Below are 17622 nucleotides of genomic sequence, written 5' to 3'. Positions count from 1 at the left end.
TACAGCAACAACAACACGGCAGATAGATGAATGGTTTGGAGTTGAATCAAATAACAAGTTGAATGTACGAAGAAAAGTGGAATGTTTTTCTGTTTTCGGCGTTCGCTCCTCCTGACGAGACGTTTGTTGTCGCAGTGTTTTTCCACGAGAAATACTCAAATGGTTTCATTGTACAGTACCCACTCACAAAACCATAACCTTAGGCCTTCATCTTTCGTCTCCTGGGGGTGAACCAGGGGTTGAAGACTGTACCTGTAGATCTTACTTAGAGGCTCAAACGAGCAATCAAATTTTAGGAAATGATCGAGATTATGGTTGTTTGATTTCTTATCCTCCTGCTGTTAAATTATTTTTTAGTTTTTCAGTGAGGAGGTTTAAAGGCACTGTATGAATCAGCGCGCGCACACACACACACACACACACACACACACACACACACACACACACACACACACACACACGGTGTGTGGGCATGGGCTATTTAAATGGTAAATTCAAAGCATTATGGGATTTAGTTAAAACAAATGAAATGCAATTAGGGCTTCTATTTTGTTTGAATACCACTCCTCCGAATAAAAACATAAAGCATTTAGAGTCGAGTTAGCAAAGTAAACATGAAGACGCATTCAAATTCAGAATGAAGCCGTTTTATACTGTGCATTTGATACCTTGATTCACACTTATTTAAAAGTTTTTTAAAATGCATTAATTTTGTGTGTTTTTTTTATTTTATTTGATCAAGGCTGTATCTGTGGATGTGTGTTTATATGGAATTGGTTTAGAGTTGCAAGAAATGTCACACCTATAAATGATGTCACAGGCCTACAAAGGTAGGGAACACCCCCACACACACACACTTTAGAACTTGGAAAGTGTAACCAGCTGTATCAAACACTCATCTTTTACTCTGTGGTTTGATGTGTTTGACACACACACTCACACATTAACACACACACGGCAAAATCGATAATGGCCGAGACAATTCATTAAATAAGTTATTTTCTTTATAGTTTCACACCAAACTAAACAATGAGAAAAGTTTGGGCGTCCAAAGGGAGCAGACTAGCAGAGGAATAGAGAGTGGTGGTGACAGTGGCGGTAACAGGTAGCACAGTCACAGAGAGTATAGTAAAGAAGAGTCCAGTAGAGACCAGTGTTAAAGAGGAGTGGATAATAGAGTGTAGAGTCGAACAGGGAGGAGCCCCTAACAGTAGAATCATAATAGAGTGTAGAGTAGAGAGGAGCACTAACAGTAGAATCATAACAGAGTGTAGAGTAGAGAGGAGCACTAACAGTAGAATCATAACAGAGTGTAGAGTAGAGAGGAACACTAACAGTAGAATCATAACAGAGGGTAGAGTAGAGAGGAGCACTAACAGTAGAATCATAATAGATTGTAGAGTAGAGAGGAGCACTAACAGTAGAATCATAACAGAGTGTAGGGTAGAGAGGAGCACTAAAAGTAGAATCATAAAAGAGTGTAGAGTAGAGAGGAGCACTAACAGTAGAATCATAATAGAGTGTAGAGTAGAGAGGAGCACTAACAGTAGAATCATAATAGAGTGTAGAGTAGAGAGGAGCACCAGCAGTAGAATCATAATTGGGTGTAGAGTAGAGAGGAGCACTAACAGTAGAATCCTAATAGAGTGTAGAGTAGAGAGGAGCACTAACAGTAGAATCCTAATAGAGTGTAGAGTAGAGAGGAGCACTAACAGTAGAATCATAATAGAGTGTAGAGTAGAGAGGAGCACTAACAGTAGAATCCTAATAGAGTGTAGAGTAGAGAGGAGCACTAACAGTAGAATCATAATAGAGTGTAGAGTAGAGAGGAGCACTAACAGTAGAATCATAATAGAGGGTAGAGTAGAGAGGAGCACTAACAGTAGAATCGTAATAGAGTGTAAAGTAGAGCAGGGAGAAGCCCTAACATACAATCATAATTCTATCTTGTTGTGATATGTATTTTATTCAACATGTTATGTGTGTACGTGTGTTCAATGGGAAGCCGAAGACAAATTTCCCCCAAGGTGAACAATAAAGTATTTCTTATTCTTATTCTCAGACCAGGGAGAAGCCCTAACAATAGAATCACAATGGAGTGTGGAGTAGAGCAGAAAGGAGCCCTAACAGTAGAATCTTAATGGCGTGTAGAGAGGAGCAGTAACCATAGAATCTTAATGGCCTGTAGAGAGGAGCAGTAACAGTAGAATCTTAATGGAGTGTAGAGAGGAGCAGTAACAGTAGAATCACAATGGCGTGTAGAGAGGAGCAGTTACAGTAGAATCTTAATGGAGTTTAGAGAGGAGCAGTAACAGTAGAATCTTAATGGAGTGTAGAGAGGAGCAGTAACAGTAGAATCTTAATGGAGTGTAGAGAGGAGCAGTAACAGTAGAATCTTAGTGGAGTGTAGAGAGGAGCAGTTACAGTAGAATCTTAATGGAGTGTAGAGAGGAGCAGTAACAGTAGAATCTTAATGGTGTGTAGAGAGGAGCAGTAACAGTAGGATCGTGATCGAGTGTCTAGGTGTGTAACCTCAGTGTGTGAATCACGTGATTTCATGAGTCACATTTGTGTTTCATTAGTGGTTGGAGGGAGGTGTGGAGAGCTAGAGAAGGAGAACTGGAGAGGCGTCTTGATAAAGATTTATTATAGTCTTTCAATCTTTAGCCACATAGACCTGCTTGCCCGTACATGAATAGCATCAAGAAGCACATCTCTGCTGGCGCTGAAGCCCAGGAACTATGGTAACCTGGTGCCATAGAAACCTGGTCTAGAGGTCTCCTGGTTCTCTCCTGGTACCCACTCTCTGCCCTGTATGCCCAATAAAGAACCTTTACATTCCCAAGAACTGATGGCATTCTCCCACGCTTTCTCTCTCTCCCCCAGTACCCCTCTCTCTCCCCCTCTCCCGCCCAGTACCCCTCTCTCCCCCCCAGTACCCCTCTACTGCCTCTCTCCCCCCAGTACCCCTCTCTCTCCCCCTCTCCCCCCCCAGTACCCCTCTCTCTCCCCCAGTACCACTCTCTCCCCCAGTACCCCTCTCTCTCCCCCAGTACCACTCTCTCCCCCAGTACCCCTCTCTCTCCCCCAGTACCACTCTCTCCCCCAGTACCCCTCTCCCCCCCCAGTACCCCTCTCTCTCCCCCTCTCTCCCCCCAGTACCCCTCTCTCTCCCCCTCTCCCGCCCAGTACCCCTCTCTCTCCCCCAGTACCCCTCTCTCCCCCAGTACCCCTCTCTCTCCCCCTCTCCCCCCCCAGTACCCCTCTCTCTCCCCCAGTACCCCTCTCTCTCCCCCTCTCCCCCCCCAGTACCCCTCTCTCTCCCCCAGTACCCCTCTCTCCCCCAGTACCGGTCCTCAACACAACAGCTCATCAGTTCCCTCTGTTCGCGGATGGCGTTCTCTCCTCTGTCTCCAAACCATTTCAATAATTCCCGAGCCACACTCCATTAGCGACGGTACACATCCCCACGGGGGTGCGGCAGCCTCTCCCCCTCTGTCCTCTAGGCGCCGGCACAACTTTAAATTAATGGCATACAATGGCTAGAATAAAAATTATTATTGTTTCCTAAGTACCAGCAAGTGCAACCAGATGTATCTGTTGCCGAGGGCAACCTGTTGCAACTTCCCAGCCAACGGATGGATTGTTTTCGGGTTCTTTGTTTTTCCTGTAGTGCTTGTTGCTGCTGCTGCTTCACCCCCCCCCCCCCCACTCCCACTAATGACAATGGGGGTCAGAGCTGGGGGGTGGGGGATGGCTGTTAAATGGGAGATGCTAGGGGGCCGTCAACGGACAATGACCAATCAGGGAGAGGCTGGTTTTACTGCTCTGAGACAAAGTCAGAGAGAGAGAGAGAGTCAGTGAGAGACAGATGGGAAAGAGAAGAAAGTGAAATGAAATGAAAAAGGGGGGAGATGTCAGAGAGAGAGACAGAGAGAGAGAGAGAGAGAGAGAGAGAGACAGAGAGAGAGAGAGAAAGAGAAGAGAGAGAGAGAGAGAGAGAGAGCGTAGCTGCAGGCGGCATTATTACAGCGTGGGGGACTGTATTGTCTGAACCACATAATAAAACTACACCACAGTAGGTCGTATTCCAGCAGAGACACTCAGAGCACAGACCAGAGGCGGACGTGTGTGTGTGTGTGTGTGCAGGCTTGAGTGTGTGTGTAGGGCAACACAGCGGACCCAAAACAGCCCAACAACAAGATTAAAGGACGCTTTAATGGTACGAGATTAAGGTACATGGCAAAGGATACTTAAAACCTATCCTATATCAAACTCTTATGTCCGTATAAAGTTTGGTCCAACGCCAGATGAGCCACGGAGCCCCGCAGAAGAGCAGCAGAAGATATATTATTCCAGGTGTTGCTCTGTGTTTGATATCATGGGTGGCACTGCGTTGCCTGCAAGGACTCAGAGCAATGATGGAAGTTACATCTTGGAGGTTAGACGGCGTGAACGGTGTGAGCGCTCTTGTTACGAATACTGGGTTTGAATGCATGGGTTCCGCGTCCTGGTCTGATGTGTGCGGTCTCTCGGAGGCTTTGTTAAGGTTCAGTAAAGGTGTTCTGTTGAAGATGACAACCAAACCCACACTTTGACATTGTTGGAAAACGTTGATTCGTTCCATTCAAGGAAACAACTCTCTCCCACTGTCTGTCCCTCTCTCCATGTATCCATATATCTATCACCGTCCCTCTCTCCCCCCATCATCTCTTCTCAGGTGAAGCTCAGCAGTTTAACCGTACCGACTGTATAAAACTGGTCTAATCCGGTATTTACCAGGCAGAGAGCAAGGGTGCAGGAAGGCCAAGGACGAAGTTCAAAGACTGACAAAAAGGTTCACTGACAGACACACACACACACTAAAGTGAGAGCGAGATAAACTGAGAGATTGACTGAACACCTACGCAAAATACTCACAGGTGCGCATACACACACACACACACACACACACACACACAATCAGCTTCACAAACAGACTACAATACCTTGCTTTGGAAACACACACAATGCGTCGGAAACACACCCACACACCGGCCGCACTCAGTCATGACCGCACTCACCGAAACAAACCGTTTCACCAACACAAAACACAAATACCTTCACACATGCATGCACACACTGTGTCGAGTGGAACGGCTGTGTGTGTTTGACCGGCCTGCATAGCCCAACCATACACACACATTCTAACAGCGTGTGAAGCGTGCTACATTAGCCAGTGTGCGGTAATTAATGGAAGTGTTGTTTTTTTTTCACAAAGCCTGCGTTCCCTCCACAGACGGGGAAACCAGGCGCCGCCCTAATGAATAAACACAGACGCACCGCCTCGTGAATACATTACTGAAACCTTGTGAATACATTACTGAGGCCTTGTGATTACATTACTGCTTCCTCAAGGCCCTTTTCCCGGTTCGCTCTTTCAAAAGGAACGGCGGAAAAAAAAAAAAGTATGTGCGTGTGCATGTGTGCACGTTCATCTTTAGTATTTTTTTGTTCCCGTCCACAAAAATGATAGCACCGTTACTATAATCTATTATCTATAAATGCATGTTGCTATGTGATAGCATCTGCGGTTTTACTTGGCCCAGGGCTACGATACCATCAGTCATTCAACGAACAAATGATCAACAAGTGAATCTATTAACTACAGTATTAATGACTCACCGAGAGCAGCTTCCATGTGATTGGTCGAACCTGTCGCGGGATGCCAGACCAGCTGAGTTTCCGGAGTTCTTCTGCAGAAAAAAAAGAGGAGGAACAGCTTTACTGACTGCTGGGTGACGTCTCCTCACACATCTCAACATCAAGGTCAAAAAAACACTTTCAAACTTTTGCCCTTTAATATCATGATCAATTCCTTTAGCAAATGTTTTTTTTCCCCAAAGCAATTCCAAGTGCGGTCAGATACAGGGGAGCATCAAGGGGGTTTGGAAATCTGTCTCAAGGCTGCATGGCATGTTAGCTGGGGACCCAGCATGCTTTTGTCCGGGACTCACCCCATCAACTCACCTTTTTGTTAACTGTTCATTGCATTTTAGCAACAGGGGATGCAGAGCACACCACACGATTTTGAGGCCGACTTTCCAGTCACCGCAGTGTAGCATAGCAAGCCTACTTGATGACCGCGTGGTTTGAACTACTCAGAGACGCACACAGACGCTGGCCGATGCGCGGCAGAGCCCCGAGAGGTATCGAATAGGGGAAATATCCGGACCTGCGAGCCATTCAAACAACGTGGATCACCTCTGGTCTGTAGTGAGTGTCTGACTGGAATACAACCTACTGTGGGGTAGTTTACTATGTGCTCCAGACAAAACAGAGTCTGCCTACATCCATCTATGGAAGCCTCAGCTCTGACGTGTGTTCGCGACTCAGCGTAGTTCAGAGACCAGAATTAGTCTGGGATATCGCCCTGTAAAATATCTTCTAATGTGAGACCCCCTCTCACTAAATGAGTCATGTAGTGTGAAACCCGAAATAACTCAAAGACTCCAAATTCCAGGACAGACGGTGGTGTGATGCGTGCAGGACAGCGGTCCAAAGACCCGCACAGTCTGCAGTGTGTCGGGCCCATAGTCATAGGATGCCTAGGTAGACTGCCAGACTTCGGGATTGAACCTGGCACCAAGTTAAAAGGACTCAGGGTCCTCCGTATTTGACATCTCTCACCTCATCCATTGTGATCGTTGTGTTATCACTCTGACCGCTGTATTCTTAGACTGTCAAGAAGCAAGCAGAGGAGCAGAACGTCAGATGAACCCCGTTCATCACAGATTGAGTGAACGCCGAGAACACACCTCCACCGCCAGGGAAAAGTACCAGATGTTCTTTACAGAAATCATAAGTTTAACGAGACACGTTACGAGAAGATTGGGGCAGCAGAATCGCTCGTTCTGAACCGGTTCCCCATCTCCCCTCTTGTTCCTCTCCTCAACGTTCCTCTCCCTTGGCGGTTCTGGAGATATATGGACCCCGGTACCCTAGTATCGCTGGAAGCCCTTTCAACAATACCTCCCATGACCCGAGTCAGGAGCCAAACTGGCGTCGAGATCAAGCCTGCTGCTACGCTGCCTGGAGGTATCTGTGTTCCCTGAACTTGCAGAGGACCCTTTCGGTCATCAAAAACACACCCGTCTGTTTCCCCTAGCTCGTGGGGACACTCTGAACAGGACCCGCTGGGGAGGCACACACCAGTCTGTTTCCAGTTCTTTGCAGGGTAGTTACACACACATATACACACACACACACACACACACACAGTCTCTCTACCAGCAGAACCTCAACAGGGATATCGGAGCCAGCGGTCTCCTGTCATTCAGGTAATTGGTCTCGATGAACTTCCTGTGGGCCACCTGTTCCCGTTCAAGTCTGCGGCGTCTTGTCCTTTCCCGTCCGTCTGTTTGTCGTACTTTGATATGTCTCTCCGGAGTATCTTTCCCTCCTTCCTGTCCCCAGACGCTGTTCCACCCATTCTCCCTTACCTTGATTTTACTGCTGCCACTCTTGTCTTCTTCATCTCCTATTCTACTCAAAAAAATGTCCTCCCCGCCAAACATGTCCCCCCCCATTCATCTTCTCCTCCCCTCTCCCCTGTTCTGCCCAACTTCCATTCCCTCTCTTATAGCCCATTCTTCTGTTTTTCTCATTCCTCTCTGCCCATCTCTCCCTGTTGTCCTTTCTTTTGAGTCCCTCATCCTCCTCCATCTTCTCCCGCTTTTCCTTGCCCATTTCCCTCTCCCTCTCCCGTTTCCATCTCTCCCCTCCTTCTAAAATTCTTCTTCATCTCTCCTCCCCACCTCTCCGCCTCCACCACCACTCAGTGACCTTCCTCTCTTCCACACATTGCCCTTTTCCTCAATCTCCTCCTCTTCTCCACCCGTCTCCTTCTCTCTCACTTTCCTGTGCCCTCCAGTGTTCTCCCCTCCTCCAACCATCTTCTCCTCCAGCGTTCTCCTCCTCTCCTCCTCTCTCCCTGCTCCTAGGCCTCATCAAGCGTTCACCCCTCCTGCCATCTCCTCCTTGTCCTCCTCTACTCCCATCTCCTCCTCCTCTCTCCCTTCTCCTAGGTCTCCTCGAGTGTTCTCCTCCCCTCCACACATCTCCTCCACCCTCCCTGTTCCTCATTCTCCTCCAGCTCTTCTCCTCCTCCTCCTCCTCCTCTCTCCCTCCTCCTCCCTCCCTGTTCCTCACTCTCCTCCTCCTCCTCTCTCCCTATTCATCACTCTCCTCCAGCTCTCCTCCTCCTCCTCCTCTCTCCCTCCTCCTCCCTCCCTGTTCCTCACTCTCCTCCTCCTCCTCTCTCTATATTCCACACTCTCCTCCAGCTCTCCTCCTCCTCCTCTCTCCCTCCTCCTCCCTCCCTGTTCCTCACTCTCCTCCAGCTCTCCTCCTCCTCCCTCCCTCCTCCTCCCTCCCTGTTCCTCACTCTCCTCCAGCTCTCCTCCTCCTCCCTCCCTCCTCCCTCCTCCTCCCTCCCTGTTCCTCACTCTCCTCCAGCTCTCCTCCTCTCTCCCTACTTCTCTCTCCCTGTTCCTCAGTCTCCCCTCCTCCCCTCCTCCCTGCCCACTCTGTTCCTCCTGACAGAGGTTGATGAGAGTGAGGGAGAAGTTTCAGTGCTGTTTGGTGAGCCGCGGCCAGGGGCTCTGTGCTGCATCGTAAAACACCTCTGATGGAGAGGTTGCAAATTGAACTTTTAAAATGTTTGGGAGACGCTCTCCCTTCCGGGGACTGCCAGGACCCTGAAAGTAGCCCTTCCTACTTGTTCCCCCCCCCACAGCCCAAAAAAGTCTATAAAGTTAGAAACAGAGTTTTCGAAACGACCTTTCAGCACTTCAGATGAAGTTAATGTGATCACTTTACGTGAAGATCGGGATTTGTTCCTTAAAAGTTACCATCAACTTCCGACCCCATGACGTCATCGCAACGACCTCTGACTCCAACGACGCACAAGGCGTTTCCCTCCAGTGAACAACCGGGCTGGGCGCCTGAAGGCAGCGGATGCTTTTCTGCAGGGAGCGGGCAGTTAGGGAGATATTCAAGACGTATGGTCGCGTGTTTCCCTCCCCGCCCCCATGCTACTTGTGAAGGCAGTAGGGGGCTTCTGAGGAGAGCGGGCTCACGGCGAAGGCTGCGCCAGTCATTATTCACACACACACATACACATACACACACACACACACACACACACGAACAGAAAGAGAGAAACACACACAAACAGAAAGAGAGAGACATAAACATAAACACAAACACACACACACACACACACACACACACAGAGAGAGAGAAATACACAAACAGAAAGACATAATTGTTTAGATTTTCTGCTGGAGAGCCCTGCCAGCCTTAACCCACTGAAAACACAGTTGTGGACATGCCACAAGCTGCCAAAAATAAACACTATTAGCTTCCATTGGTAGCCTAATTCCCTTAGTATTTCCAGAATGGGCTGGTATTTAATGATTTTATCGTTGAAAGCAATTTCCATGTACAGATCAAACACACAGCCTATCTCAAGTAAGAGTACTTCCCTTCTGGCTCTGTTTAAAAACACAACATCAGGGGTATTTGGGATTTTACAAAACACATCACTAGAGCTCACACACACACACACACAGAAAGACAGACACACACAAACACACACACACACACAAACAGAAAGAGACATACACACTCACACAAAGAGAGAGAGAAATACACAAACAGAAAGAGACACACACACACACACACACACACACACACACACACACACACACCTCCCTCCGCCCAGCCCTCACACTACCAGGCCTCGCCGCTCCATTAGCATTCAGACTGGCCGGCCTCCCTCACACGCTGCATCAAGCCGCTCTGAAACCTGGCGGACGCTCTCTGTTCACTTGTTACGGCCACGAGAAACCCATCGCTCAGCTTCACCGAGTCAACCCTGCTGCCTCGCAGGGTGTAATTAGAGGACTCGGCCATTCCAGCATCGATCCGGGTTTTCCCGCTCCGAACGCGCCGAGGGAAAGAAAAAGAGAAAGAGGGAGATACTCGGAAAGAGGGAGCGAGAGAGAGAGAGAGGGAGAGGGAATGAAAGAGCCCCAGAAAGAGAAAGGGAATGAGAGAGAGGGAGAGGTGATGAAAGAGAATCAGAGAGAGAGAGAGCATCAAGCGGGGAACGGGAAACGTCCACGGTCCGAGCTAGCGAGCGACAGAGTCAGGGCGCGGAACGGAGTGGAGAGGACATTAAGGCTGGTCGCGCTGATTGGAGGGGCTATTGACGCCGACCGGCGTCTATAGATCGGCCGGGGCCTTCTAATTCCTGCCCTGGTGTGTCCGGAGTGAGTGTAATTACACGGACACTCGATAGAGTGATCCGGGGGGGGGGGTAGAGCGGCCCGCCGTGTGCGCGGAAGCAGGACCCCATTAGCATCGCCGCCGCGGCGCCGCGTCGATACGTTTGCTACGGCCAGAGGGGTTTAATGGTGGGAGGACAAATGGCCCTTCACACAGTCCGTGGTTGGCGGTGAGAGTGAGGAGGAGAGGCTTCCACTTGCCTTCTGCTTTCTCCGGGTGTGTTTTTTTTTCAGTGATTGATTCCTTGTGTAGCATCTAGTAGTAGTTAGTACATTTTAGTAGAGTAGAGTACTTACCACATATAGTGATAGTACTAACTACATAAAGTTGTTACCACGTACAGTAGTTAGCACAAACAGCAGTAGTAGTAACAGTATATGGTAGTAGTAAATACCATATATAGTAGTAGTACTACATGTAGTGGTAAACCTCATATAGCAGTATAAGTTACCTTTTATTGCAGTACTTAATACCACATACAGTAGTAGCAGTAGTACTACGACACACATTAACCAAGATGTAACATAATAATAACCACCTACAATAGCAGTCAGACAAACACAAACCAAACAAGCGGCCAAAGAGCGCCTCAATCCGCCGCCTAAAACGTGACAAGAAAATGACTGAAGAGCTCCAAACTTCAACTGCCGGCGTTTAATAAGCTCCGACGTCGCGGGGAACTCCACCCGCCAGCCAGCCAGACGGGCGGTGCTTCACTCATTAGTCAGCGAGGCCAACCCCTCCCCCGACCCCCGCCCTTTGACCCCGACCGGCGGACGGATGAGGCCATGAATCTCGCGCTCCAGCCTTAATTAAACTGTTCATTACATTCTCAGCTGGTATTAATAACACCGTGTTTGGCGCCGGTGTAGAGGGCGGGGGGGGTTGGCGGCTCATCTGCTCTCTCTAACAGCGCCCTGCTGAACCAAGTACCACTACTACCCTGGCTCAGAGGCACTACGGAAATGGGTTGAGAAATAGGGGGAGATTGTGGGTGGGGGAATGTGTAGGAGTGAAGGAGTGAGTGAGTGAAGGAGTGAGTGAGTTAAGGTGTGAGTGAGTGAGAAAAACAATTATAGAAACTGTGTGTGTATTATACATTCGTAGCTATTTATTATTATGTACATTTATACGGTGGTGGTATTTATATTCAGTGTTTATGCCGAGTCGTCCCTGCCCTCAGACTTGAGCTCAGGTCAAGTCTCCATGTAGTGTACGGCCCAGTGGAAGACGTGTTCCTCCTGCTATTGTGTACGGAGTAGAGGTCACGCGTTTTACGAGCTGCCATCTGGTCCCAGGAGACAGGGGAGTATTCGCCCGCTACATCCACAGATCAGATACCAAGAGCACAGAACACAGACCCCTCTCCCCCTGCCTCCCCCAAACCACGGGTGCGGCCAGCATCTTAAAGAACCGGTCCCAAAGCAGCACACTGCATTACCAACCCAGATCACACACACACACACACACACACACACACACACACACACACACACACACACTCCCTCATACAGAGACCCAGGAGGATGAGGAAGAGGAGGAGGGGGGAGGGAGAGGAGAAGGAGACTGAGGAGGTAGAGGAGAAGAGGAGGAGGAGAAGGAGGAGATGAGGAAGGGAGGAGAAGAGAAGGGGAAGGGGATGAGAAAGGGAGGAAAGGAGACAAGAAAGGGAGGAGAGGCGACGAGGAAGGGAGGAGGAGATGAGGAAGGGAGGTGATAGGATTAGGAAAGGAGGAGGAAGGGAGAAGGAGATGAGGAAAGGAGCAGAGGCGGAGATGAAGGTAAGAAGGAGAAGAGGAGGAAGGTAGAAGAAGAGAGGAGGAATAAAGGGGAGGAGGAACTGAAGAGGCTGGTGGAGGCGAGGAGGACTGAAGGTTACTCAATGAAATCTCTAAATAGATAAGTCTCTAAAAAAGTAAAACAAGGGAATATAAGAAATATATAACCAGTTTAGGTGCGCTCTGTAATGAAGGCTGCCATAGAAACAAACTGGCCTCGTCTCCAAATAAACCAAGAGAAAGAAGGTGACATATTTTGTTTGCATTACGGAACGGCTCTCGAGGAAGTCGTTACAATTTGCTTTGATTAAATCACTCTATCCACAGCGCCTTTTTCTCCACTTTTCTGTGTTCCCAAAATGGCCACCTTGCAGTTTTTTTCCGAGGGAATTTGTCAAATTAGGAATGCAACAACACAGCATTGCCGGGCTTATGGTGATAAATGATAGCCATCCGTTTCGTGGGGAATACAATCAATATCTCTGCGGTAGAGAGACAGAAACGGTGTGAGAGGAGAATTAGGTGAGACAACAGCTAAATCCCAGCTGTCGGTTTTTATGGCGGCGGTGAGACACGCGCTTCTATGATAGCTTATCTGTCTCTCTCTGGGGCAACGCCGGTCCCCGCGCCTCACTGAGATGGAGACGTTGGAATCGAGGAACGTGAATGGATTAAAGACGCAACATTAACCGCATTAACGCTGTCTTGGTTGCGCTACTGTCCATGGTTTTTAGTTGGCCGCTTAAGAGCTCGTACGGCTAGCAGCGAGCTAGGTCTGCTGAACAGCTAATTGAAAACACCCCATGTATGACTGATAAATGGAGCGTAAATAACTATTGGCTCAATAATCCTAATGTATATCAATGCAAATTAGACATGATAAATAATTTTATATTTACAGCCTTTTCTTTCCCACAAAGATTTGACCCGTTTTTCTATGGAATCGCTTCTGTTGGCGTTTTGCTATTGAAATGGCAAAAGTAGAACCTCATCCTCTACCTCCTGCTCCTCCTCCTCTGCCACCTCCTTCTTTAGGTTGTCCTCTACCTTCTGCTGCTCTACCTCCTCTTACTCAATTACCTCCTACTTTCTCCTCCCCCTCTTACTGACCTTGTCCCCCTCCATCTTCATCTCCTTATCCTTCACCACCTCCTTATCTACATCTTCCTCGACCTCCTGCTCCTCTTTGTCCTCCTCCTCCATCTCCTGTGCCTCCACCTCGTCCTCCTCTCCCCCCTCCTCCACATCCTCCTCTACCTCCTCCTCTACCTCCACCTCCTGTACCTCCATCCCATCTACCTCCTCCTCTACCTCCTCCTTCTCCTCCTCCTCCCCCTCCTCCACATCCTCCTCTACCTCCTCCTCTACCTCCACCTCCTGTACCTCCATCCCATTTACCTCCTCCTCTACCTTCTCCTCCTCCTCCCCCTCCTCCACATCCTCCTCTACCTCCTCCTCTACCTCCACCTCCTGTACCTCCATCCCATTTACCTCCTCCTCTACCTTCTCCTCCTCCTCCCCCTCCTCCACATCCTCCTCTACCTCCACCTCCTGTACCACCTCCTCCTCCTCCCTTACCTCCATCCCATCTACCTCCTCCTCTACCTCTACCTCCTCCTACACCTCCTCTACCTCCTCCTTCTCCTCCTCCTCGCCCCCCCCCTCCACATCCTTCTCCACCTCCACCTCCATCCCCTCCACCTCCACCTCGTCCCCGTGCCCCAGAGCGGGTGTCGTACAGGACGTTGTGGCAGGGACACCGTGTCTGGCAGGCCGGGGGCCCGGCGGGGGGGTCCGCTGGGGGTGATTAGCCGAGTGCTTACCTTCTGTTGAACAGCTGCCCACGCACACGACCGGGCCACCAGACAAACGACTTCCCAAACACCAGGAGAGCAAAGTCAAACCCAACACACACGCCCAGGCTTTTTTTTATATTCCTACGATAACTTTCAGGGCTACACCGCGAGGAATCCACAGGGCCGAACGCCGGCCTCAACTTTCCAGTTTTGCGATTACCGATTACCGACGCTATTATCCAAAGCGACGATAAGAAGCGAGCAGCGAATCAGTGAATTCCAACGCCATTAAGAGCAGGTAGGGGTCAGGGCATCCTACTCCAGGCCTGCAGGTAACTGTGGGGACATCGTCGGGGATGACCAGAATAATAGGAATAATAGTTAGGTCTGTACCGTGACTTGAGAATACCAACAAATAATATGTCAGGAGCTCGATTTTTATAGACATATGTTTTACCTTACAATTATGGTGACAAGTATCCTGAACTACAATACACTCAGTCAATAAATGTACTCTGAGTAACCTGGTCTGTTGTCGCAAGGCAGAGCTACATTGATTAACAAGACGACTAGTTCCATTCGGTTTTAGTGCCGGATAAAAATGTAGGCCGAATCAGGCAAGTGTAACTCTGGAATAACCAGTAAACAGGATATGAATCGCACACACACAAAGGGTATTCGTGTACTCCTTGAGAAACCACCAGTGGCTACCCGGGCGGTCATAGCTAAGAGAATGTTAAAGCCATCAGTGTACTATAGCCATGCTGCTCCTCCCATCTGGACAAATGAGGGGTTGCAATCACCGCGTCCCTCATCAACTGCTCCCCGAACAGCCAACCGTCCCCTGGTCCAATCAGCTGGGTGAGGGAGGGGTCAAGCTGCTGTACTCTGGCCCTGCGTGGATTCACTGCAGAAAGCAGCCTTCTCCTCTTCCTCCTCCTCCTCCCCTCATCCTTTAACAAGATCTCTTCTCATCCTGCCCCTTCTCCTCCTTCTCCCCCTCATCCTCTAACCAGAGCTTGTCTCCTTCCTCCAAGCCCCTGAAGAGCTCGCCTTCTCCCCCCTCGCCAGCTCCTCCTCCTCACCTCCTCCTCCTCCTCTTCCCATAGCTCTCCTCCTCTTACCAAAGCACTACTCATCTCCCCGCCCACCCCCTCGTCTTCCTCTCCTCCTTCTCCCCCTCCTCCTCCCCAGCGTTCCCCTTCTCCTCTCCTCTCAAGCGGTGGTACTCCAGCCCCGCATGTATTTACTGCCGCCAGCAGCCGCCTCCTCCTTCCCCTTCTCCTCACTAAATGAACTCTTAACAGCCTATCTTAGAGGGAGGGCTCTTGGCGCACGCAATCAGGAAGCACGGAAGGAGAAAAGTCCTGCATTTGAGAGTGTGAGTGCGAGTGTGGTTGTGGGTGTGTGCGCGTGTGTTCATGAGTGTCTGTGTCCACCAAGGTCTGTATGGGTGTGGGTTTTCTGCCTATGTGTTTGCATGCGTTTATGAATGAGGGTGTGTTTGCATTCCGGTTTGGATGGGAGTGGGTATGTATGAGTGTGTGAGTGTATGTGCGAGAGTATGCCTATCGTGACACTAGCTCTCCTTACAAAACCTGAAGGGAGGAAGGGGGAGGAGAAAAGTGAGCTAGAGGGAGCATTGATTGTGGAGAGGAAGAGTATGAGGACAGGAGGAGGAGAAGCAATTGGGGATAAGGAGTAGGAACAGGAGAAGCAGTGGACGAGGAGAAGGAGGAGGAGCAGTGAGAGGAGGAGAAGGAGGGTGAGGAGCAGTGAGAGGAGGAGGAGGCGGCGATGACGCCGGGGGGAGCAGTGTCCCCGAGGCCCAGGGAGGAGGCAGGCCTTGCTGTCAGTCAGTGCAGGCTGAGTGGTGCCGTGAGGGGGGAGAAGGAGACGGCTGGCGGCCTGGCACTGTGGAGCCCCAGCTCGGATGATTCACACACAGCCGAGCACAACGCCGCCGGGCAAGAGAGCAACATGCTCTCTCTCTCTCTCTCTCTCTCTCTCTCATGCACACACACTCATGCCCACACTCTCTCGTGCATACAGACACCATATCTAATGCACACACCCCCTCTTTCGTGCACACACACCCTTTCTCGTGCACACCCTCCCTCTCTCGGGCACACACTTTCTCTCGCGTACACACACACACACACACACTTTCTCTCTAGTGCACACCATAACTACGCACCATATCTCATGCATGCCTTCTCACACACACAAACCCACCATCTCTCTCACACACACACACACACACACACAAACACACCACTTTTATTAGCAACCACATACATTCACCCATGCTTCCACTCACACTCACACACCCAAACAGACACACCAACATGAGTGCCCTCCCCTACCCACAGTCAGGTTCATGTTTGCACTCACCATTCATGCCTGAGGTTAGAGAGCTCATCATATGTCATTAGAACGGAAGCCTGTGAAGCGCTCCGAGATCCAAACAGAGCGGAAGACATCAACATAAACATGCACTCTCCCTCTATCCCCCCCTCTCTCACTCCCTTTCTCCCCCACAAACTCTAACACTAATGAATAACTGAAACAAAAGTTGGCCAAAACCTTTGTTTACATAGAGCAGCTGCCACAGGGAACCAAACGCACCATGTAAATCAGAAAAGCAAACAGCTCAAACTGTTTGCTCTGAATCCAACCCGAAACACGTGATAACCATTGGAAAGCCATGAACTACAACACAGACTGAGTTTTACTAGTGACCCTTACGATTTACTATACGGTCGTTTATCATTCATCAGAACGTAAGCCAATAGCCCAGTAGCCAAGATGCTGCCCTGCCCGCAGATATGTGCTGCTGGGTGAAATGAGCTCAGATCCACCAGTTGTGTTAAACGTGGAGAGTGGATGAATCATGGAGACAGAGGTGGAGAGCCAGTGATTACAATCAAACGAGTGAAGATGGGGTCAAGTGCGGCCTCTCCTTCTGTTATCTAACCTTTATTAGCCACATAAAAACACTCACTCTACATTTTGTGTGCTCGGACAAAGATGCACCTTGGTGAAAATGGGATTGACATTGAAGTTTGTGTGTTCATCCCCAATGTCGATAAAGTTTGTGCAAAGTACCCCCTCTGGCTACAATAATAAAAAAGAAAACTCCTCAAAGGAGCGAGTCCATAGACGATAATAGTTATGCGTACCTAGGCAAGGCAAGGCAAATTTATTTATATAGCACTTTTCATACACGAGGCAGACTGAAAGGGCTTGACATAGAAACATCGTCATAAAATAAAATACATTTATTTATTTTATAGTAATTTAAAAAAAAATGCTCAGGCCGTCGGGCCTTGACAGTACTTTGCTGGCTGTGATGTAGGCTAGCCGTTAGCAGTATGTAGCCATGCTACATGAGCTAGCCGTTGAGGCCTTGACAGTACATCCCTGTACGTGAGGTATGCTAGCCGTTAGCAGGACCTAGCCAGACTTCACACGCCGGACACAAGCAGGACAGGCGAAGGCGCGGAAGGTCACAGCGCTGCCAGGCGGCTCACAAGGTCTTCTGGGTTGATCATTATTACCGTTTTATTTTTATACGCCACACAGATGGCCCCTAAACCACTCCCGATGATACAGCTGCGCGGGCGAGCGCGAACCGGCAGTCATAACAAGACCCGTAAGTGCAGTCTTTACTGCGTTGGAGGGGCACGCAGAGTGCTTCTTGGTGGCTCCGCTGT

General features: G+C 49.4%; 1 protein-coding gene across 1 annotated transcript in view; it reads right to left on the bottom strand.

Annotated features, from left to right (window-relative positions):
• The window catches only part of tbc1d22a (TBC1 domain family, member 22a), a 106646-nt gene that overhangs the window by 75826 nt on the left and 13198 nt on the right, over positions 1–17622 (bottom strand). Inside the window, exon 6 of the mRNA XM_079756223.1 lies at positions 5665–5735. Coding sequence (XP_079612349.1) covers positions 5665–5735 — 71 coding nt within the window. The remainder of the gene's footprint in view (positions 1–5664; positions 5736–17622) is intronic.

Source organism: Pollachius pollachius (assembly GCF_949987615.1).
Source record: "Pollachius pollachius genome assembly, chromosome: 18".
NCBI classification, from domain to species: Eukaryota; Metazoa; Chordata; class Actinopteri; order Gadiformes; family Gadidae; genus Pollachius; species Pollachius pollachius.
This window is presented reverse-complemented; position numbering and strand designations above follow the sequence as displayed.